Genomic DNA, 24,760 nt, shown 5'->3' with positions numbered 1-24,760 from the left:
GCAAAGTTTAGCACTATCCAAAAAAAATGTTAGCTTGGCTAATTATTCAGATTTTTTTTTAGCGAGGGTCCAAAATGTTCAGTTGAGTGGGTGTGCGTGTTATTTGTTACACCATATTTTGAAAAGGAGCCGAATGTCCAATAGTGACCCAAGGGCTTGGCTTGGAAGCAAATTTCAATCAAAAACATCAATTTACTGCCTGAATTTGCCTCTGTTTCAATAACTGAATCTTTCTTGATTGACTCAATAAAACCCACTTCAGATTTAAACACCAGGGTGGGAGGTGAGCTGGTCCAAGCCAGATGGCCTTTTCTTTGGGATCTCACCAAACAGAAGCCAGCTGCTTTCCTGACCGTGCCCTGACACCACCACGGTCCCTCCCCCATACAATGTCCCTCCCCCAGGAGCTGTGCCCACCCTGGGGCTATTTTCACTTTGCAAGTTGGTTTACCCTATTAGAGCAAGCTTTCTTTCTTTTAATTTATTTTTGAGATACACACACACACACACACACACACACACACACACACACACACACAGAGTGTGAGCAGGGGAGGGGCACAGAGAGAGGGAGACACAGAATCCGAAGCAGGCTCCAGGCTCTGAACTGTCAGCACAGAGCCCGACGTGGGGCTCAAACCCATGAACGGTGAGATCATGACCTGAGCTGAAGTCAGACACTTAACTGACTGAGCCACCCAAGTGCCCCAGAGCAACCTTTCAGATCAAATATTAGGGTCCCATGAAGAGTGTGCAGTGAATTAAGAACTGCACATATATTTTTATCTTAAAACAATACACCTGTGCCTTGCCTCTCACTGTTCTTTAGACGGGAAGCAAAGGGGAGCTCAAACCAGAAAATTCCTTGTGGGGCTCCTGAAAAATCTGCTCATGAAGGTGAGCTCCTTCACCTAAATCTGCTCCACCCCCAGCCATGAAGGTGTGGCTGGCTGTATTCTCCAGAGAGCACTGCAACGACGTCACCCAACCCACACGTTCTTCTGCATCGTGACTTTGCCACACACACCCGTCCCCCTCATCCCAACGAGGGGTAGGGCCTCTTTTTCCAGCCCCTGGAATCTGGGCGGGCCCTGTGACCGCTTTGAGCAACGGCACACGGCAGGAGTGATGCCGTGCCAGTTCCAGTCGGAGCCCTCCACTTCCTGGCGGTCTCCACTTCCTGCCTCCTGGAGGCCAGCTGCCACATTGGAAGTGTTGCTGCCCTGAGACCATCCTGCCATGAGAAAATCAAGTCACAGCCAAATGCTCTGAAGACAAGATGCCACATGGAGAGAGAAGGAGCTCAGGAAGGAACAAGAGGGCAAACATATGGATGAAGAAATCATTCTAGAAACGGATCACCCAGCCCCAGCTGCTGTCGCACGGAGCAGAAACAAACCGCCCGGCAGAGCTCTTCCTGAAATCCTGACCCTGACAAAACCAGCAACCAAATAAAATGGCAGTTTCAAGCCATCAGGTTTTGAGACAGTTTGTTTTACAATAATAAAGAACTGGTACGTGTATTTTTTGTTTTTATTGAAACATAAAGTAGCTCTCATTTGAGGCCCTGTTGGTGGCTCCATGGTCTGTGGACTGCAAAGTAGGGGCCCAATCCAGCCAGTGGCCCTCACGTCTTGCCCAGGTAGGCTGGCACTTCCCCCCAGAGATGCTTTCTCTAGTCTTCCTCTAAGGGGGTGGGGGGGGCTTTATCATCCCTGCAAGGTTCCATATAGACTAGCAGTGACCCCAAGCTCTTACCCAGATTTGAGACCTCAATGCTGGAAAGCTAAGACTTTCAAGGAAAAATGGGATCGCCACAGCCAACCATAGCCATCTTCCCTGCTGGTGATCTCGCTGGGCTTCCCAGGTCTTCCTGGTCCCCCCTTCTTCCGTCCCCAAGCTCCACCCCCCAACTGCACGCTGATGTCCTCCTGCCCATCGGGGCTGCTTACTCAGGGGTGGTGCCTGTTGACGGACACCCCACAGAACCGCCCACCTCAGGACAGAAGGCCATCACTGAGGTAGCTCAAGGGCAGCGGAGTCTGCTCGCTGTGGCCTTTCCCCAGTGGCTGGCAGCTGGGCTAATTCAGAACCCATTACGATGATTTTTTCCTCCAAGGCCCTTCCGTGAGGACTGAATACTAATGAATCTCCACTACAGAGAAGGGGTCTCCTGCTGCCCTGGCTGCTGGGCAGTGGGGACAGTCACTTGCCTGGGCTTTCGTGTGGGAGTCCACACTGATTACGGTTGTTTCACGGAACAACGAAGGGCTCTCCGTGCCATGCGGCGGAGCCCCAGGAACAATCCTCACAGTGTGAGCGAGTCTGACGCCCACACCCACGGGACTCTACATGTCGGTGGCTGAAGCTGTCTTTGCCTCCCGAGAAGGGGCAGGAAGTCTGACTGGCCTCAGTCTTACCATTTATGCCTGTCCCGAGGACCTTTAAATCCGTCCGTCCAATCCAGGGGATGTCTGGACATCATTCTCCCTTTCTGTCCTCTGAGAAGTGGGTGCATATCGCTTGGGACTTTAGAGCCAGAAAGATCTGTGTTCAAATCCAGACTCTGCTGGTTCTTAGCCGCGTGACTTTGGGTGAGATGCTAAATTTCTCTGGGTCTCTGTTTCCTCGCCTACAAAACGGAGGCAACAACACCTTCTAGCAAACCCGCAAGTACTGAAGAGGATAAGGCCGAAGCACTAGAAACAACAGCACACAGGTTCTCCCGTGTGGTTCGTGAATAAACCTTTCTGAAAAAACTTTAACGGTTATTTATTTTTCCATTTTTATTTTTTTTAATGTTTATTTTTGAAACAATGCGAGAGACAGAGTGCAAGCAGCGGAGGGGCAGGCAGAGGGAGACACAGAATCTGAAGCAGGCTCCAGGCTCTGAGCTGTCAGCCCAGAGCCCGACGCGGGGCTCAAACTCACAAACTGCGAGATCGTGACCTGAGCCAAAGCCGGACGCTCAACCAACGGAGCCACTCAGGCGCCCCTAACAGTTATTTATTTACTTTGGTATATTTAAGAAGAAAATGGGCTTCATTCATACTATGACATTATGGATAGCAGAGCTTAAGGCTGAGCCCGAGTAAATAGTGAGCACATTTAAAGAAAAATGTTGGGGCGCCTGGGTGGCTCAGTCGGTTGAGTGTCTGACTTCGGCTCAGGTCATGATCTCACAGCTCATGAGCGAGTCCCGCATTGAGCTTTCTGCTGTCATTATGAAGTCTGCTTTGGATCGATCCTCTGTCTACCTCTCTCTCTGCACCTCCCCCACTCACGTGCTCTCTCTTAAAAATAAAAATAAACATTAAAAAACATAAAGAAGAATAGTAAGTAACTATTGGCAGGAAGAGTGTAACGTGGATGTTACAGAATCTGCCATGTGCACACGTGGTATGTGTGCACCCCATCAGCACCCCAGGGCCTGTTAGGTGCTGACGAAGGTCTGCTTCCTTCTGCTGTGGCTCGCCTGTCACAGCAGCCCCAAGGCTTGTGACAGCATCAGCCTCTACCCTTGAACTTGGCTCTGGCCTCATTAGGGCTTGGCCAAGGCTTAGAAGTTGGAGGCAGAGTCCCCGACATCTCAGGCATTCTTCCCCTCTCCAGGGTGATGAGCAAGAACAGTCTTTGGCTTTGCAAATCACAAATTCCCTTTAAGTGCCTCGTCAACAGCAGGGCTGGCCCACCTCAATAAAATTTTATTCGGGGCTTGCAATTCCCCACTCTTCCATGCCATCTGCTGCCCTTTCTCTGTGTGCTTCACTCCCTGCTGACAACGGATGGGTTTTAGGTGTACGCACAAGGGCAGGGTGACAGCCAGGGAAGGCCGCTCATTAGCATCGTCTATATATTTTGAGAGCCAAGACCTACCAATTACATAGGATGTCGGGTAGCTCGCCTGCAAATGTCGGCCAACTCTAGATGACTGGGGCCAGGTCAACTGAGAAGCCAGATCCACGGACTACGAATTTTTAAGCTTCTGGAGCAATAGAACCTCTGAGTTCACAGAAACCAAAGCCCACATTTAAATGCAGGGCCCAATTCCATATTTCAGAGAAAGACCTTTGTCAATTGTTCACAAGAACTCATCCAACCGGACTCTCAACTTACACCTGTTGCTGTTCGTCTGACCTGCAGTGACGTCTGGACTGGTTTTACTCAGCAGCCCCGAATGGCTTTTCCTTCCCGCAGCACACAGCCACACGGGTGCCTGCCACCACGCCGTTGCTCAGGCTGTTCCCTGTGCATGAATGCTCTTCCAGGCTGCCTCTCTACCCAGAGAGCCTAAATGTCCCCTTCACGCTCGGCTCAGACACTGCTTGCTCCAAGAAGCCACCGCTGACCACCTAAGAGTTAATACCCCGCTATGGAGAGCCACTTATCCATCCCATCTGGCCCATCACGTCGAACCATAACCTGCTCCCATGAGCATCTACGTATTTGTCCGTGAGCTCCGTTTCCAATGTTCCATATGAGGCCAGGGGCAGAATAAGTGAGCCATACATGTCTGGAGAATAAATGAATGCAGGAATCCCATAGTGACAGTATCCATTCATTGAACAAACATTTGCTGAGTGTGCACTGTGTGCGAGGCACTAAGGATACCAACTAAACAGGAAGGAAGGGCACATTCCTGCCTTTGTTGGGTTTACGTTGTAGATACAAAGAGACAAAATTATATACAAATAAACAAGATGATTTCAGATAGTGATAAATGTTATGACAACAATTCTTAAAAAGGTAGTAGAGTAGAGCAGGGATCAGCCAACTACAGCCTGTGTGGGTCAAATCCAGCTGGCCATCTGTTTTTGTAAGTAGAGTGTTAGCAAAATAATACCCCCATTTATTTACATGTTGCCTGTGAAAGCTTTTGCACAACAATGACAGAGTTGAGTAGTTGCCACAGAGACCATATGGTCCTCAAGCCTAAGATACTTACTATCTGGTCTTTGACAGAAAAAGATTTGCATAGAAAGAGATGTGGGGAGAGGGAGACCTTAGTAGGTGAACAGGAAAGCCCCCCTGAGAAGACAGATGTTAGAATGAAGACCAGAATGAGAAGAAGGCATCCGCCAAGCAAATACCGGGGCAGGAGGGAGTCCGAGGCAGCAAGAACAGCAAGTACAAAGGCCCTGAGGTAAGACTGGGCTTGGTGTATTCCAGAGACAGGAGGCCAGTGAGGCGCCATCAGCTATCGACTGGCACAAGACAACCCCACGGTAGGCAGAGGTGATGAAAAACCCCACAGGCTGGGGTAAGGGCTTCTTGCTAAGACTTGTGAACAATTCTGAAAGTCAGCGAGAGTGTCTGGGGTTTTGGCAACAAGTGACAAGACGGTAACTATGAAAGAGGAGGGGACAGCACCATCACGGTGGACGATGGAACCCAAAATGCTGACAACTTGGCTCACGACTTCTTTCCCGCTGAGAACAAAGTCTCCTTGTCAGGGTAACCAGTTCCGTGTCAACCCCCCCCCCCCCAACATTCAGGGCTGTTCCAACTGCTTAGGCAAGATGTTTCCAGAATAGTGGAACCAGCGGGCCAAACAAGCATCTCACCCACACTGCTATTTTTATTTAAAAGACTCACGGTTTCTTTTCTTAATTTGTGTTGTGAGAGTGAACTCTTAGTTCACTCTAAAACCACAGGTTTTATATAGCAGTTATATGTATTTCCTTTAAATACAAGAAATACACTTACAAAAAAATGTTTGCCTGTCTACCACCTGCCTCCCAGTTACACTTTGGGAACCCACGGCTTAGGCATAGACCTTCCAGAACTTCACTGATGCTCCAGCTCCCCACATCACAACATAGGGCAGTGGCTTCAGAGGGGACCGTGCAATCACGGGGGAGTGCAGGGGACACGGCCCAAGTGCAGGGGACATGGTCGCACACAGCTCAAACACGACCCTGCCCCTTACCAGCCATATGCTCTTGGCCAGCTCAAACCTTGAGAGCCTCAGACTTCTCGTCTGTAAAATGGAGCCGGGCCACACAGTTGTAGGAATTAGGAGATGTGCACGGTGTGGCCTAAAACCTGACACCTAGTAGACGCTCTCAATAAATGACTGCAGCTATGACAACAGATACAGAATTATTTATGGTTACAATTATGATCATCCAATGGCCTTTCTGTTCTCGCAAAGTGCGAACAACCCCTCTGGTCACCGATGTGTTTGAGCTTCTGAGACATCTGCAGCCCTCCATCCGCCCACCACCCATTTGCTGTAGACAGAGCAGTAGTTTTGGGGACCTGTAGACAGAGCAGTAGTTTTCCACTGGGTTTGTCAAAGTAGGTCTCCTTTTTCTTGCTTTCCTTTTATTTTTTGTTTCCAAAAGACTCCTGATTAACAATCGTTCAGAGGGGAGGAGGAAAGAAATTACTGCAATGTTCCTTGTTCTGGTCCCTGCTGGGTTGGGAGGCTGCTATTTCAGACTCAATCAGCTACCTGCAGGGTCACTGGATGAAATTCTTCCCCACAGGGATCAGGAGGAAGTGGCCCCATTGGGACGCTTCCACTGGTGACCCGTGGCCTGAAAACCCCAACCGCTCAGAAGTCCCCAGGGACCTCAACCTCAGCCAGGACGGGAGCCCAATTTCTTTAAGAAACCCCCTCGTAGAAAAGCGGGGTCTCACACTGGCTCTGCAGGAAAAAGTGCTGCCTCCGTCCTTAGCAAGCAATTACATTCAAGTTGTGAGCATCAAACACGTCCTTAACTGGAGGTAATCCGAACTTCGCTTTGAACCCCCTCTGCACGAGCAGGCTTACGTCTCTACTGCTTAATTCAGAAAATCACTGAAAGTGGTCTTTCTTCCCTTGGCACAAAGCGAGGGGAGAGGAAGCTAGCTCGTCGGCAATGCAGTCGCTGGGTCAGGAGAGCTCAGCCGCTGGCGGACAGGACACCGCACACGCTGCTCTCCTCCTCCATGCAAGGCTTGTCGCGTGGGTCCTCTGAGCCTGTCGCTGGCTTCCAGGGCCAGGCCACTTTGGTGCAAAACAAAGATGGGGGTGCCTGGTTTAAAAGCGGTGAGGAATTTCAAGACAGTGATGGCAGAGCATGAAAGCCAATCCTGCCGGCTTCCTCCCTTTCTGGGCTGCCTCCCGTCATCACTTTCCCTAGGTTTTCCCAGCGGGACCAGATCCTGGGATTTCACAAAGGGTTTTTTCTTCTTCTTCTTCTTCTAATTTCTGAGTGTCTATGCAAAGTCCTTACAAAGGAATAATATGGCCTTCCCATTTCACCGACAGTGAATCCTCTTGCTTACAGAGAACAGAATGACATGAAACAGAGCTCACCCAGAACAATCTTCATACCAGCACGATGGTATCTGAGAAATCAGGGAGCCTCAGAGCTTTCCAGCCCATGGACCAGAAACCCAAAGCCTAAGTTTGTTCTGGTTTCTGTCACTTCATCCTACCAAGGCAGGATGCAAAGAAAGGCTGGGGATGAATGGCACTCGTAACTTACTTTCTTAAAAGAAGTATATAGGGGCGCCTGGGTGGCTCAGTCAGTTAAGCATCCTACTTCGGCTCAGGTCACGATCTCACGGTCCATGAGTTCGAGCCCCACGTCGGGCTCTGGGCTGATGGCTCAGAGCCTGGAGCCTGCTTCCAATTCTGTGTCTCCCTCTCTCTCTCTGCCCCTCCCCCGTTCATGCTCTGTCTCTCTCTGTCTCAAAAATAAATAAACGTTAAAAAAAAAATTAAAAAAAAAAGAAGTATATAATACTGTACTGTATATTGGGAAGTTGCTAAGAGAATAGACCTTAAAAGTTCTCAGAACTTTTTTTTTTTTTTTGATAACGATGTGTAGTGATAGATGTTAACCAGATTTACTGGGAACACTCTGCAATCTATAAACATACTGAATCATTACGCTGTATGACTGTAAGTAATATAATGCTTTGTGTCAATTACATCTCAATTAAAAAAAAAGATGTAGAATGGCCAAAAGTGTATAAATAAGGTAAAATGAAAAAAGTGCAATAAGAAAAAGCTGGCAAAACTTTAAAAAATACAAATAATAAGTAAATAATAATGCCAGTAATTAATAAATATAATAAGTAAATAAAAAATAAAGTAAAATTAAAGCCTTCTGCAGAGCAGGGGTCAGCAAACTTTTTTCTGTAAAGGCCCAGGAAGTAAACATTCTCGGCTCTGCAACCCATAAGGTCTCCGTCAGTCTCCTCAACTCCACAGTCGGTGCCAAGTAGCCACAGACAGACAATACGGAATGAATGGATGTGGCAGTGTTCTAATAGAACTTTTTTTTTTTTTTAAAGAAAAACTTGCAGCTGGCCAGATTCAGTCCAAGGGCCTTATTTTGGCTGACTCCAGACTCAGGGCAGCACTTTTCTCCCTCCCTCTCTCTTTTTTAAAGTTTGCTTATTTTGTGTGAGAGAAAGAGAGGGCATGTGCATGCACATGAGCAGGGGAGGGGCAGAGAGAGAGGGAGAGAGAGAATCCCAAGCAGGCTCCACAACGGCAGCATGGAGCCCGACATGGGGCTCCATCCCACGACCTTGGGATCACGACCTGAGCCAAAACCAAGAGTTGGGTGCTTCACTTACAGAGCCACCCAGGTGCCCCGTGGCAGTGCATCTGAAACTTCGGTGCACATATACGTCACCTGGGAATCTTGTTAAAATGAAATTCTGACTCTAGAAGTTTGGGATGAGGTCTGAGACTCCCTCCACATTTCCAACATGCTCCCAGGGGATACTGAGGCTGCTGACCCAAGGACCACGCTTTGAGTAGCAAGGAGAGAGTACCCAAAAGAGAAAAGAAGGAGCACTTACCAAAGAACCCAAATTTTGAGAAGTGCTTAGCAGAACGCGGTACAGAAAAGCAATTCATTTTCTCGTGACCAAGGAACAGAGTTCTGCGATTTAAGTCCACCTTCAAGAGGAGAATACCATGTCATTGGAGATCAAGGATGGAGTGAACAATCATTATCAGAAAGCAGAATGCTACACAGTTTTTAAGCACTGCTGTGCATTTTCTGGCAGCACTTAACAGCGACATATACCAATCAATGCAGGTAAATGAATCCATTCGAAGGCAGGCCACGGATGGTAAATCACATTGTCCACTAAAGTTGCTAAATTAGCAACAGCGCGACACAGAACATTTTTTTTTTTTTTTTAATAAAAGCAAATCCTCTCTGGAATGAGACGGACTGCAGGGGAGCGTGGCCAGCAAGGCTGGAGTGGGGGAGGAGAGAGGGGGCTAGTGACAGAGCTTCTGGGCCAGGAGCTCTGCCCCATGCTGAGGAAGCTTATGTGGAAACTGGGATCAAGGCTCTTCTAGAATGTTGTCAACATCCCAGTGAGGGCCAGGTTCCCACAGGCAGGTAGCAATTTTCGGATTTTTACATGCGGTGGTTTCTGACCCACGTCACCATCCAGCTCAGAGCAAGACCGAGAATGAACGGATCCACTCATTCACTGCTGGTAGGAGTGCGGAACAACGAAGTCTCTGTGGACAACAGTCTGGCAACTTTCTTAAACAGCTAAATACGAATTTACCATATGACCCAGAAATCCCACTCCTGGGACGACACCCAAGAAAAATGCAAACATACGTCCACGCGCAGACTTGTACGTGAATGCTTACGGCGGCGTTATTCACAAGAGTCAGAAGGGGAAACCGCTCAAGCGTCCGTTAGCCGATGCATGAATGAGCTACGGTATATCCATGCCGTGGAGTATTATTTAGCAGAGGGCGCCACAGTATGTACAGACCTCCAGGACAGTATGCTAAGTGGAAGAAGCCATTTCCACATGTCCGCAATCCATAAATCTATTGCCCCTACAGGAGCGGAAAGTAGATGAGCAGTTAGTTGCCTGGGAGTGACGCGAGGAATCTAACGAGTGTGATAAAATTGTTTTAAAACTAGATTGTGGTGATGGTTGCACAGCTTGGTGAATTTACTAAAAAAAATCACTGGACAGTACCCTTAAAACGTGTGACTTCTAGGGCATATAAATCATACCTCAATAAAGTTTTTTAAGAGTTAAAGGTTTCCATTATGTCCTTTTCTGTTTCACATTTCGCCTCCCTAGTTCTTAAAATACTCAGGAATCCCATAAACTGCAACAGACCCAAAGACCTGTTGTTTATTCCAGATGAGGCTTCAGCAAGGCCTCCGGCCCAGACAAATACCCCAGAGATTGGCACATCAGCTGACTCGTCAGAGGACGAAAATAAACACGCAGGAGCCGGGGCCTTGATATTTTTACAGCAAGAGCCGAATTCATCTGTGGTCAGAGCATCATCTGGGCACGGCAGGGCAACACCTGTGAAGACGCCCCTTAAGATCCACAGCCATGACCTCCAACCCAACCCAGCGACCTGACCTGCAGAGGCCTCGGCCCCAGGGGAGTCAGGAGTGAGGCCAGTTACGGCAACAGCCTCGTCCCGTGGCTAGCAGTACTGCAGAAAAGGCCAGGAAAATCCACCACGCTGAGAGCCAAATTCGCTAGTCCCCCCAATACACCAACACCCACAAACTCACACCTTCATCCGAGATGACATGGTTCTTTTTTGACACGTGCTGTCATCCTGAAAGTGACTCTTTGGGATCCCGTTCTGATGTCAGGAGCCACTCTCGTGTTCTCAGAAGAAAACGAAAACTCCGACTCAACAGTACAGCTTTGGCTTTCCTCCCAATGGTACGGGAAAAATCTCACGAAATTAGGAACTATCGTGACACCTCTTCCTTTAGATAAACAGGACAATCGAAGTCACTTGCAGGAGAGGATATAGTCCCAGCTGATTATGCAAATCATAAAGAATAAGAGGGCGGGTCAGGGGGAGCTGTCTAGAAGGATCCTGTCGGTCCCTGCCACAGCTTGCTCCCCTAATTCACTTCATCGCCCATGAACACGCTTGGTGGCAGCAGCTGGCACCAAGTCAAAGCCAGAACTTGGGGCTCGGACGTGGGACTCGAGCTGAGCCATGTAAGAGTCTGGCCGTGACCTTGGTCTTCTGGATGCGACACACAGGTAGCTGAGCCTACCAGGTGCAGAAGAAACCCTTCTGGGGAGGTTTTAGGACTGAAAGAATGGAATTTGGGCCCCAGCTAGTGATTTAGTACCATTCCCTTTGTAGCCCAGAAGGTATTTGGATAAGGAACACTAGCTTCACAGCCAGAGGACTGATAATCTCTTTCTCCCTTTTCACTGAAAAAGAAAATATCTAAGATACTGGAGAATACAGTAAAATCCTTAACTCCATTTTTTCTTTCTTCCTTCCTTTCTTTCTTTTTTTTCCCCCCTCTTCTTTCCTAGTGGCAAAGCTGGATAAGCTTATCAAGTGCAGGCAAACTACATCTTAGCTCTGATCCTTTTGAGAAATCCATTTGGCGCCTTTAACATTTCATTTGGCAGATTGAATTTCGGACATGTATTTATGGGGCTGGGTTTGCCCTTAGCGGAGTATTGCATAAATCCCATTACAGTATCCACTTTAGCGTGTTTGGGGTTTTCTAAGCCAGGGCTTTATTTAAGTGGACAGCCCCAGAATGACCTGTTCTGGCTTAGAAACTCTCTCCTCTCCCCGTGGAACCAAACCTTTACAGATTGCCTCCATCATTATCAATGTCAAGTGATGTTTTAGGAAAAGTCTTTCTGGCAAGCACAGAACGAGGCTTCGGAGAAATCGGTGACAGCGTGTCATTATCCTCCAGTGAGCTATGGGGTTCCCCTCCAGGAATCACCTCACCCCTCACTCCTCTTTTTTTTTCTGGCAATAGCCAGGGAAGCTTTGTTAGCAATACAATACTTTTCTGTATTTCTTAAGTTTCTAACCAGGAAAGTCTACATACTTTCTGGGGGGGGGGGGGATTATATAAAGAATAGTCACCTACAGGACAAAATGAGGAAGCCAAAGACCTGCTTTAGGAATCCTAAGTAAGTCTGCTCCCCTCTTTGCCATCAGGTTAACCACTGAACAAAACAAAATGCGCAACTCTGACGTGCGTGTGGTCAGGGGCACGAAAGGAGGGACGTGGGAAGGCGGTGCCTTGCATGTAGGGGCTCAGGGGTGCTCAGTCTTGGTTATTGGTCCCTCGGCCTCTCCTGGTGGGGCAGGACGGGCCACTGGCGCTGGAGGCAGCAAGGTGCGGACCGCCTGTCAGATGCCTTGTGCAGGAGCAGTGCTGGGGGCCAGGACGGCCACGGCACACGGACGAGGCGGGGGGCTGCAGCAGGCTGACGCGGCAGGAGGTTCGGGACAGTTTCCATCCTCCAGGGACCTGTCCTGGAAGCGTACACGGAGCTCTCCAGTCGCCGACTTTTCACCCAACCGGCTCAAGAGCAGAAACACAAGGAAGGTGGCTGGTAGTGAGTCACCCCCAGAAACCCAGGTGAAGTTGAAGGGGTGTCACCTGGCCTTCCGGGACCCTCTCCTTCCCGAGCGCCCCTGGAACTTGGCAATTCGGGGTCAAGTCACTTTGTCTGTCACACAAGCAGGTTTTTTTTTTTTTTTAAAACAGGAGACAGCTGCTGCGGTATACGAAGAAGTGCACACGGCGAGAGGTTCTGGGGGCTATTTCAGGCTCCAGATCGGTCTGGAGGCGGCAGCGGCTTCGGTTACATCTAAGTTTGGCCTCCGGGCTTGCGGAGGTAAACTGTTGATGAGAAAAACAATCTGGGGAGGCTTCACTGATTCATTCAGCCAAGATTTACAAAGTCTGTGCTACGTGCCGAGCTCCACGCTAGGTGCTGGCATCCACAGGTGAGCTGCACAGGGCAGGCCTTGCCCGCAGATGATAGTCTGGGATGGATACAGAGAGCAAGTGGGGGGCCAGGGGAGAAGACGGGGGTCCAACGCCCAATGGCATAGTTGACAAAGCATGGCCCCTGGTGTACAAAGGGAATCCGGGGTTCCAAAACCCCAGGGCCCTCTCTCCAGGGCTTAATCTTCTAAAGATTCTCTCATTGGCTTTATTTTCTTCCTGTCCCGTGTGCCTGTGAGCATCTGGGGACAGAAGCCGTGCACAACAATTACACGATTTTTGTGTACCACAGGAGGCATGAAATATGCATGACCCCATGTACTTCCAATTAAAGGTGGGCGGGTATTAACGTCCCCCTTGTAGAAAGGACATAGAGGCTCCGAGAGGCGAAGGGACTTGCCCAGGGTCACACCCACAGGAAGAGGGGGAGGGACTGAACCGAGGCTATTTGGCTCCAGGGTCCACACTAGCAACCAAGACGCCACCCGTGCCTTTCAAGGAAGCTTGCTGTGGCTCTGATGTTGACCCCACCAGCCTTTAAAAATGGTGGCTGGCGCACAGTAGGGGATCAATCAGTGTCTGCTAAATTGAATTTGATCATCTTATTTAAAGCTACCGCAATCACACTCAGCTTTTAAGCTCTGGGCTGGGAACAAGGTCATTCTATAAAAATGGAAAGCAGAAATTTACCCTGAGGAATTTCTTAGGACTTAGAGGTAGGAAACGAGAAAGGATTCTATGCAAATGACCACGGGACCAAGACATGGCCTTGATACATGATGATTACATGAGATGCACTGAAGAATTATGTAACAGCTCAGAAACACAGGTTCAGCCTCCGCTGGCATGCTACCTTTTGTAAAATTTCTAAGTTCATGATATAGAAGGGTAGGGTTTTACATAACTGCTTGGGTCACACAGGGAAACGAAGACATATTCCACTCACTTTCTAACATTTGTGCTCCCCACAGAGAACAGTCTGGAAGACCATCTATCCGAGGTGACTGATAATAACACGGCAATAATAGTAACTGACTTCTTGTGTACTTTCTGGGTGCCGGGCCCATGCTTAATGGTATTCCTGTGCTATCTCATTGAATCTTCACAAGACCCTTCTGTGGCAAGCCAATACCCTAGGTTCTAAATTTTGCAGAGAAGAAAATGCAGCAAAGCCAGACTCTGAACACGGGCACGTAACTGAGAGCCCCTAGTCCTTCCATCTTATTTGTTAGACTTTGCTGCAAAGAACACTGAAGATTATGTGAAGGGGAAAAAAAAAATGCTTGCCCAAATCCTGACATCTCAGATAGGAAGGCAAGAAGCGTGGGACCATCTGGGCCCACGTCGGGTACATGCTGCTTCCTTCCCACTTTAATGGCATTCCCTTGGGCGAAACTCCCGCATGTGGCCACAGAGATGCGATTTTCAAACTCAGCGTCCTCTGCCTCCAATCATATTTGGCTCTGGCTGAAATAAAAAAGGCATCTGGGGACAAGTGATCTTTATCTGTACCAAATGTTTGTTGGGGCCACTCCAGGAAATGGTCTCACATTAAGCCTATGCACACAATGTTTCCCCACAACTGCTTGGCATGTACTTGTGTCCAGACTGCAACACTAGGAATTACATCTTTCTCGGAGCGACACGTGGGACAAAATCACTCAGGTCCGATGAGACTGACAAAGTACTTTTCATGGAACAGTTATTTAGATAGAGAGGAGAGGGAGAAAGGAATCAGATCCCCCCTTTAAAGTATCTCTCTCCATGCACGACTTACAGAAAATTGTTCTTGGGAATGGGGGGAACCTTTTAGAATGTGCAGGAACATAAATCTGGCCAGGTTTTACCATACAGTGAAATTCACCATCCTGGACTCCAGCATCACTTCCCTGGGGCCAAACACCACTTTAAGGTCGTCACGGAAAGGAGGCTGAATACTGGTTGCTGGTTGGGCAAATCCTTGCCCCTTGAAGGTGAGCGAGATTTAGTGAGTCCCGTCTAACAAAGAGAATACAGCAGGAGTGATGGTATTTCACGTTCAAGGTTTGGTTATGAAAAGACTACAGCTCCCATCTGAAGTGCTTCCTTCCCCAAGCTCTCTATTCTTCTGATCACTGGCTCTGGGGGAATCCACCTGCCATGCTGTGAGCTGCCCTACAGTGATGAACTAACAGAGACCTCCAGCTAACTGCCAGCAAGGAACTGAGGCCCTCAGTGTGATGGCCTGTGAGAAACTGAGGCTTGCTAACAACCACGTGAGTGGGCTTAGAAACAGATCTTGCCCTGGTCGAGCCTTCAGATGAGACTACAGCTCTGGCCATCAATCACAGGCAGAATGAGCTGGTTAGTTTTATCTTTCCTGATTAAAGTAACACATGTTCATGGAGAAAAATTTAGAAAATCAAGTTCAAGAGGGGCCTTGAACCAGAATGCTCAGCTAAGCTTTTCCTAGGTCCTTAACCCATAGAAACTGTGAGAGAACTATCTATTATTTCAAGCCACCAAGTTCTGTCATTTGTTATGAAGCAATAGGTAGTGAATACAGACCTGCCTACAATCAGTTCGAATAATGTTAAAAACAAACATCCCATGTTGTGGGAAACACGAGCCTAAAAGTATGGAGGGTAAGTTTCTTTGTACTTCATTAAGACCAAGACAGGTGAGAAGACAAGTGGAAATTCTAGAGCCAAAGCTAGGTCAACAATCTGAAGGCACTGGATGACCCTGAGCTTAACTTTGCGAAGACGGAAATAAACAGACACTGTTACCGGCCAGCTAATACAAAGAGGCAAAGAACAAAAACCTTACTGAGAACAATTTTCAACAGGGAAACACAAACAGCCATCAAACGTCTATTTTATCACCTTGTGGACATGTGCTCACTCACACAAGTCAGCAATAAATTGTAAATATCTGAAAGACTGTCTCGGTGAGGATGCACATCCACTTCGAGGTGTCGGCACAACCGTATTCTGTGTCGGCTCCTTCCCATTCTTTGGTCTTAATTCTGTGGACAAGGAGCCAGATGACAGGCCGCAGAGACGCGGGACCTGCGTTCCAGTCCCACCTCTGCCCCTCGCTAGCGCCGTGAGCTTAGGGAAGCAGAGACAGAACCTGATCTCCTCATCTGCCGATTCTGGATGAGAAGATCCACCTCATTGTGTAAATGCAAGGGTTCCAGGCATCTATGTTCGAAACTGCTTGGCACGGTCCGTGGCACATGGCTGCCCAATAAAATACACGGTTTCTTGTATCACCTACTTGGCGCTCTGCCTTGATCTGTGAGAAGGCAGGCTGGACATCCCCAGGGGCTGTGGGCCTCACACTTGAGGGCCACAAGAGTCAGCGTCACATAGAACCTTAAAGCAAAGGCTATTGATTGAGAAGAGCCAAGTTCCCACACCTACTAAAGGTGTGGCTGTGTGCACCTTACCCTCATCTGTAAAATGGGGAGAACACCACGCCTGCCTCTGTTCTGACAACTGAATGAGATAATGTAGCCAGAGACCCAGAATAGTGCCAGGCACACGGTAAACATTTTATTTACATATATACATACATACATATATATATTTTATATATATATATTTATACATACACACACACACACACACACACATATATATATGTAAACATTTACTTATTATTGAGAGACAGAGAGATACACAGTGTGAGCAGGGGAGGGACAGAGAGAGGGGGAGACCCAGAATCCGAAGCAGGCTCCAGGCTCTGAGCTGTCAGCACAGAGCCCGATGTGGGGCTCAAACTCACCAACTGCAAGATCATGACCCTACCTGAAGTCGGTCACTTAACCAACTGAGCCCCCCAGTGCCCCACAGTAAACATTATATTAATGGTAGATGTTTATTAAATTATTTATTATGATCAGTCTGTCATTTAACTCATAGCCAGTTACATAAAGGTCTATGGCACAAATCTAGCCAAAAGAAACACTGTGTTTGGTTCACACAGGGTATCATTTTTAAAAAATAATAAATTTGAATTAGTTGCCAATATGTATTCCAGATGACCCTGAGAAATTCAAGCTTCTTGATTCTTTTAAAACCTGGAAAAGCAGATAAGCCTGGGCCTGATTGTCTCATAGCCACAGGCAGCTGAAGTCAAGGAGTCACTGTCCACTTAAGGCAGAGCATTTATTCTTCCATTAGCCACAGTCCACACTACTCCCTATCGCTCTACACCTGTCCTACAAACCTGCCTGGCTTTAACGGCATTTGAGTTTTTGACACTTGCTTTAGTTTCTTAAACACTTGCCTCCATTTGAAATTCTAAGACTTTTTTTTTAAATATCATGTACTCTAAGTAGCAAAGGCAAAAATAGATAATGAAGAAGATTAAGTCTTCCCTAAGGAAATCCACAGCAAGAGTAAGTGGCAGATAATGGCTGAGGATAAAGATAGAGTCAGATCAAAAAGAGGATAAAGATCGAGCTCTCTGCAATAACCCTCCACACATGACTCAAAAGTGAGCTGCCAGAGCCCAAATATCAAAACTGTTACCCTCCCCCTACTTCTGTGATGGTTAATTTTAAATAAACTGGGCCACGGGGTGTCCATTCACACCGTTGCCCCATTCACATTGGAATTGGCAGACTGAGTAAAGCAAACTGCCCCCCCCTACTGTGGTGGGCCTCACCCAATCAGTTGAAGTCTGACTAAAACAAACAGGCTGACCCTCCTGCAAGGAAAGGGGAATATTCCTCCAGCCTGACAATCTTCAAACTGGGACACTGGCTTTTTCCAAACTGACACATTGGCTGTTCCTGGTTCTTAGGACTGCCGGCCTTTGAACTGGAACTTAAACCATCCGTTCTCCTGATTCGAACTTGGACTGGAACTACACTGTCAGCTCTCCTGGGTCTCCCGCTTGCTGACTGCAGATCTCGGGACGTCTCAGCCTCCATAACAGCACAAGCAAATTCCTCACAGTAAATCGCTTTCTCTGTCTCTATGCATCCCATCGTTTCCGTTTCCCTGGAGAAACCCAATATGCACCCCTCTCCCCATCCCCAAAAGGCTGTTATCAAATTGATGGCACAGAACTTACAACTGATGGCAGATTGGCATCAAAGAACCACACAAAGCCCCAACTCTTTGGGCAAGATAATGTGTAAGCTGACGAGGCTCAACTACCTGGAGGTTCATCAGCTGTGACAGGCTGCCTGGAGTGTCCTTTTTTTAGATACCGAACGTCCCATAGCTCTGGATTTTTAGTGAGCTTGGTCAATTTTCCTGCCTTGAGGAAGTGGCAGAGGCCACATCAAGGAATGCTGGGAAGAGGCGGAAGCGTCCTCCCATAAGCCTTTGCAGCTCTCTTCCGCTTCCCCAGGGAATGCTGGGAAGAGGCAGAAGCGTCCTCCCATAAGCCTTTGCAGCTCTCTTCCCGCTTCCCCTGGGAATGCTGGGAAGAAGCGGAAGCATCCTTCCGTAAGATGAACGCCTTTGCAGCTCTCTTCCCAAGTCCCCCATGTACCCCAAGCCCAGCGGTCTGCGTCCATATGCTCTCCAAGGAGATGAAACCGCCTCATTCCTGTGAAAACAGCAATTTCATGGGTCCCCACCCTCTTCCAGAAGTAAACTGTGAGCGGACTTATGGGAGATTTGCATTTTCTTCACACGTTCATCTTTGTTTTCTAAATTTTTCTTAATGAACATGTGTTGCTTTAATCAGCAAAGATAATTAAAGTTACCCATTCATTCCACATCCATTCTATGGCAGGCAGTATAGCTTAGTATTTAGAGACTTGGGCCACCAAAGCCAGACTGCCTGGGTGCAAATCCTGACTCTGCGACCTTGAGCAAAGACCTTAAACCCTTTCATAAAATGGGTATGAAAATTATAGTCACCTTGTAAAGAGTTGCAAGGATTAAAATTCAAGCCAAGGGCTTAAAATCTTTTTGGTAAATGGCAAATGCTAATTAAGTGCATACTGCCACGATTAGTGTTGTTTTACAATACTTCTAGATTTACTATATTTATGTATGGTATATTGATATAACATAAATATATATTTTGTACTATTTATTAAGTGCCTGTTGTATGACAGACATTCAAAATATGGTGATCAGTAAAATTAACCCCCTGATCCCATGGGTGTTACCTTAAGTGGGGGGTAAGGCATTATACACACACAAACACACACACTCTCACTCGCTCACTCACTCCAAGTCATTACCAAAGGTGATGATGGTAATCTCCACAAAAGCAGGTGTAAATAAGAGGCCATCTTGGCTGGGAATGGATGTGATTACTAACTTTGATCTGCGGAATGGGCCTCAACACCTAGAAGGTGCTCAAAAAATAGCAGCTGATTTGGAGCTGATTGGAATGACTTCAGTCAGGGGCGGAAAGATCTTCCAGAGCTGGGGCTGCAGACCTGTCACTCAACTAAGGAGGACGCCCTTTCCCAGGCCCACATCATCACCGTGATTCCCTGCCATCATCCCTTATCCGGTTGACCCCAGAAGACCCTCACTGGTCTCTGTGACTCCACTCTCACCTTCTTTCAGTGCTCCCCCTAGCACCTATTCCCCAGACGGATCTTTACGATAAAACTTTATTCTGAAATCATTTTCGACGTGCAGGAAAGTTGCAAAGATGGCCAGAAGGTTGCTGCCTACCCCTCATCCAGCTTCCCCCAATGTGCACACCTTGCCTAACCATGGCTCATCTGGCAGAACTAAGATGTCAACATCGGTGCAACACCATTCGCTCACTCAACTGCAGACTTTATTGGATTTCACCCGGTTTTCCACCAATGAGCTTTACTGTCCCAGGATCCAATCCAGAAAACCACACTGCGTTTGTCATCAGGTCTAGACCTGAAGGATTGTTTTAAAAGCTCAAAGCGGATCGTTCTCCCCACCCTAACCTCCGCAATGATTTCCCATATGTTTTGGATGAAATCTGAACTCCGTGCCCTGGTTTCCAAGCTCCACACAAGTGAACCCCTCCAACCCTTTCCCTCTCTCCCATCTCAGGCAAGCTCCCTTCCCTCAGTGCTCCCTGGCAGATGTGTCTTTTGACACCTCTATAAATCCCAAATTTGGTCCAGTCTCTGCCCTTGCTGCACCCCCTGCCTGGAAAGCTATCTCCTCAGCTGGTTCCTCCTCAAGTTCAGGTGTGTGCGCACGCCCACCTCGTCAGAGACGCCTCCTCCATCATCCCAGCTAAGCCTGCGCCCCCTCCATCACATATGTCTTTTTCACTTTCATGAGCACACGCACTGCTTCCCGAACGGATCCTATTTATATATTTATGATTGATGGCCTAGCCTCCGCTGCTAGACTATGTAGGGACCTTGTCCATCTTGTTCATTATTTTTCTTCAAGTACCTAGGACAGTGCCTGGCACGTAGCAGGTGCTCAGAAAATATTTCTGGGACTATGAGTTCAAGGAATGAATAGATGAAGGAAGGGTATCGGTTTGTAAATGTCCACAGGCGTATCCCAAGAACCTGGAACAGAGCCTGCATATAGTAGGTACTCAATAAATACCTCTTGAACTTAGTACCAATCAGCGACTTAACGCAAGAACCTAGCACAGTGCCTCCTGGCACAGAGCAGGTGCTCGATAAATATTTGTTGGATGAAGGGTATTTGAATGCACATTGTCCATTTTCAAAGCAAGAGGGCGGCCACACAAAGGGAGTCAGGTGGAGGCCGCTTTTCTACCCAAGGATCCCTGTCAAGAGGTTGCCGGCGAGCAAAGCTGGGAGCCTTCCCAACAGCTGCGTGGACATCTGTCTGCAAAGTGCACCAGGCCCACAAGGAGCTGTGTGGAGGTGGCACCTGCCACCGGGCCTGCCCAGGACTCTGTCGAGAGGCTCCCCTGCTCGTTCAGGAAGTCGCACCCAGCATGGAGGCTCCTCAGCGGCCCCGCAATGCAAAGTTTCCACAGAAAAGGCAACTGATTAATACCCTCCGAGGGTCTATTGTCTGAATCCTGTCACCAGAGGAGAAACAGCTGTTTACAGTTTGTTTATTCCTCTCCCTTTGGAGCCTTTGCGAGGAAACACAAACGCTTGCTCTCCAGGGCACAATTCAGCAGCTGAAGGGAGCGAAGAAAACGGTGTTTATTTTTAACAGGATAAAGAGGGGGGACTCTTAGGAAGTTTGGACACTAGCAGGAAGACAGCAATCTGGGAGGTGCCAGACCTCATGGTGATGTCGTGCACAATGTCAGCTTCTGGAAGGATGCTTGAGAGTCTGATCCAACTCCCGAATGAAAATGTAGGCAGGTGAGCACCCACAGGTAGGAGAAACCTGGAATAGCCCTTTAGGCTTGGAAGTGAGAGAGCCAAGTGACCACCTGTTATTGAATAAAGGTTGATGTCCTATACAAGGCCACCATGTACAGTTGTGCAGGTTGGGCACTGCACAGTGTTCCCAGTGAGGGAGAAATCTAGCCATGCCCCACAGTCCAGCACTGCACTGTTCAGAAGAAGGAACACCTCTCTTAGTCACAAACATTGTTTTCTGGCCAAGCCAGGCCTCTACCTAGAGTAGGCACTTTTCTCTAACACATAAAGGCACCATGTAGCAGCCTAAAACAGAGAGGTCCACCAGACCAGGCTGAAAACCCACAAGAAGTATCAAGGCCTCCCTACCTTCACCCTGGGCTCCTCCTGGTTCATTCCATCTTTTCTCCTTCTTTCACCAGATTCATCCATCCTCACCTTCCTGACGAAAAGGCTGAGAAGCACTAATTCTCCATCTTTAAACCAGTGGTGTGTGGCCTTTGGAACCACACCGCATCTCTTCTGCCTGTATCACCTCATCTGCCCATCCGTTCTCATCCTGCCTTCCTCACAGGGCTGTAAGGGGGCCGGATAAGGTAACAGCTGGAGCTTTATTTTATCTAGGCATATATTTATTTTTATGTTTAAGAGCAAACCTATTTAATTGTTACCCTTCTGAAGTAGGGACCACTGGCATCCCCATTTTACAGATGGAACACTGAGGCAGAGAGAGAGAATACGACTGGTCCAAGCTCATACAAACAGCAAGGGCTTCCAGGATTCAAGCCCTCAGTTTCTAATGACTAGGCAATGTTGCCTCTTCTAGAAACGAGGTGGGCTACAAAGGCCCCAAAATGTCATGCTCAGAAAGCACAATGCTCCCGCTGCATGTGCTCTGGGTTCTACAGCTGCTTAGGCAGGAGGGGGGTGGGAGGAGGGCCCTGAAGTCTGCATCTCCATGGAACCCTTCTAAAGACCCAGGGATCGCTCTGAGTTTGAGACACCTGGAAGGCAGGCTCAAGCGACCCTCAGCGGGGAACAGCGCAAAGAGAAGGGAGGCCAGGCCTCCCCACCCACCACACAGGTGGCCCCTCCCCAGGGCTCGGGCCGCCAGCACTGCCTCCTGGTCCAAGGGCCATGGCCGAGCTCACTGGGCAGATGAGAAGGAGCCTCAGAATGTCCCCGGGCCTCGAAGGACAAGGGAGCCCTCGTGCCTGTGTACTCCCTCCCTCGGCAAGCCTGCAGATTGGAATCTCCGAAAATGGTTTTCACAACTCAGTTAGCGGCAATCAATTATTCACGACCTCGCTTCCCACAAACTCATAGACTGTCACTGTTAGCAAGATAATTTCTGGACTCTGCCCAACAGCCTTGCTCCAAGCTGCCAGGCAGCCCGCTGTTTACCTCCTCCTGTCACCAAAGACCCCCAAAGCCCACTACCAACCTCCGCCCTGGGCGGTGCCCTGACATCAGGGGCTGCATGACTCACTGTGGGCTTTGGGGCAGTATATCTGACCTCAGTTTAATCCAAGTGGAAAACAGGGCTCAAGAATTCCAGACCCTGTGCCAGGCTCTGGGATGAATCCACATTATTTTACAAAGTGTTTCGGGCTCTGAAAACATTGTGTTCAGACTCGTGAGGGTCTCTCAGACATGCTGTCACCCTGCCAAGTTCATGGTCAAGGACATTTGCTACTTGGCAGTGGCTTACGAACCATTAAGACTACCATTAGCATTTTTCCCCCAAAAAAACTTGAGTCTGTCTTCAGGAACACATTCTCGTGTCCCGGGAAGAGGAGGGACGTTACCCGACACCCTGGAAGAGACTTTCACGTTCTGCCACTTAAACAAGCGTGATTCCATGCAAGCCACCTTTGCTCTCTCTGAGCCTCAGCTTCCATGTCTGTAAAATGGGAGAGTAACAGTACTTAGCCCTCAGGGCTATGGTAAGGATGACATAAAACGGTGCGTGCAAAAACCTTCATGCCTTGCTTCATACATCACAGACACTGTGGCCTCTTTACTTAATCCTAAGACCCTGTGCGCTTGCCAGAGGCATCATGGATTTCCTACCAGTTTGGGGGACACTGGGGTGTGTTAGGAACCATTAAAGAAACGTGCACACCAACTGGTAAAATTCATCCTGGTTATAATCACTGCCTTGAATTTAGGTGAGAAAGCAGGTACGAGGAGGTTATGTGACTAGATCAAGGCCACACGGCCACTCACAGCTGAGCTGGGAACAGGATCCCATCCCTACCACTCCGAAGGTTGGACGGACAACCCGACAGCCTTGCCTCCCGGTTCCTCATCCTCGTCCTTGTCCTCCTCTTCCCACAAAGACTAGAGGGAGCAACACTAGCAAGCACTTTATGGTGGTTATTATGTGCCCAGGCCCCGTGCTAAGTGAGCTGCCTGTATCGGCTCATCTCTTTCTCCCAAAGAGCCTCCATGATGGTAGACACCGTTACCCCTTCGTTTTACAGACGAAACAAACTGAGGCACAGAGACTCGGCCTAACTTGCCTAAACTTAACACAGCTGGTTAGTGACAGAGCCTGGATGGGAACCTGCAGCAGAATCCACCTGCTTGCCTAGTTAGTCCCTTGTACCGCATCCCACCCCCACCCCCAAGTCAGACAGGGATGTGCGGGGGAGGGGGAGCAGAGTGCCATACAAATGTCACACCGTGTCCCCGCTCGCTCACACACACACACACACACACACACACACACAGAATGGTTCCTCTGAGCCTGGAGAGCACACCCCCTTCTCCCTAGGGCGAGGCCACGTTCCTGCCTCTCTTCTGTGCTCTCCTGATGTGTCCGTGTGGGGCCAGCTGAGCTGTGCAAGGCGGGGAGGGGACAAGTGTGCAGCCCCAGCCTGGGTAAAGGCTCCGATCCGAGCAGTCAGCCTCTTACCTGCCCCGTCTGTGGGCTTGGAGAACGGGAGAGCCTGAAGAGGGCAGGAGACTGGAAACCTGCCAGGCCTGGACCGCCGAGGCCTCCCCCACCCACAGGAGGGTAGAGGCAGGGCAAGAAGATGGGAGAGGAGACCCTCCCCCGCGCCACCTTGTCCCAGCCAGTCTGCAATCACATCAAGAGGATGGAGCATTAGGTCACTTGGTGGTTAAGGGCGTGGGCTCTGGGCCAGCCTGCCTGGGTTACAATGCAGCTCTGCCTCTCACCAGCTGTGCAGCCTTGGGGAAGTCACTTCCCCTCTCTGGGCCCCACTTCCTCTCTCCACAAAACAGTGACCAACAATGCTCACATGACAGGCAAGCATTAAAAGTAAAATGCTTGACACGTGGGGGGTGGTTAATAAATGGCACCTGCTATTAATTGCTGTTATTATTATTTAATTATTATCACCCTGCAGCAGCAGCAGCAACATCAACCACAGACCTCTGTATCAGCTACTAACGACACACGGTGATCCTTAAGGTGCTGTCGGGATGGTTGAGGGGCTGAGAAGAAACCACAGAACAACACATGATTCTAAGTTCTAGAGGAATCTTTGGCCTTTGGATCTTAAAATCTCTTTAAAGCAGGGTTCCACAGCTCTGGGTTTTAGAGTATCTCATCATCTGATCTTTCATGCAGTTTCGGAAGGAAACGAAAATGTTTACTGAGCAACGACTATGTGTCATTCACTGTTCTAGCCCTGGGGGGGTCCCCTGACGGAGTTAGCGGGCCAGAGAACAACTCTGAAGGTAATGGGGAATGGCAGTAAGGTCTTAAGAGACTGGAGTT

At 48.7% G+C, this 24,760-nt stretch overlaps 1 protein-coding gene across 2 annotated transcripts in view; it reads right to left on the bottom strand.

Annotated features, from left to right (window-relative positions):
- XYLT1 (xylosyltransferase 1) overlaps window positions 1-24,760 on the bottom strand; it is a 306,010-nt gene that overhangs the window by 260,878 nt on the left and 20,372 nt on the right. The window contains exon 1 of one of the 2 annotated variants that reach the window (XM_053894434.1): window positions 2,421-2,688. The exons of the other annotated variant lie outside the window; for it this stretch is intronic. Coding sequence (XP_053750409.1) covers window positions 2,421-2,423 — 3 coding nt within the window. The 5' untranslated portion in view covers window positions 2,424-2,688. Of the gene's footprint in view, window positions 1-2,420; window positions 2,689-24,760 lie in introns of those variants that run through there. 2 annotated transcript variants of the gene reach the window in all.

This window comes from Panthera pardus, unplaced genomic scaffold (genome assembly GCF_024362965.1).
Source record: "Panthera pardus isolate Hobbes unplaced genomic scaffold, ASM2436296v1 HiC_scaffold_5, whole genome shotgun sequence".
Classification (NCBI taxonomy): domain Eukaryota; kingdom Metazoa; phylum Chordata; class Mammalia; order Carnivora; family Felidae; genus Panthera; species Panthera pardus.
The sequence above is the reverse complement of the archived record's forward strand: the minus strand, read 5'-3'. Positions and strand labels throughout refer to the sequence as shown.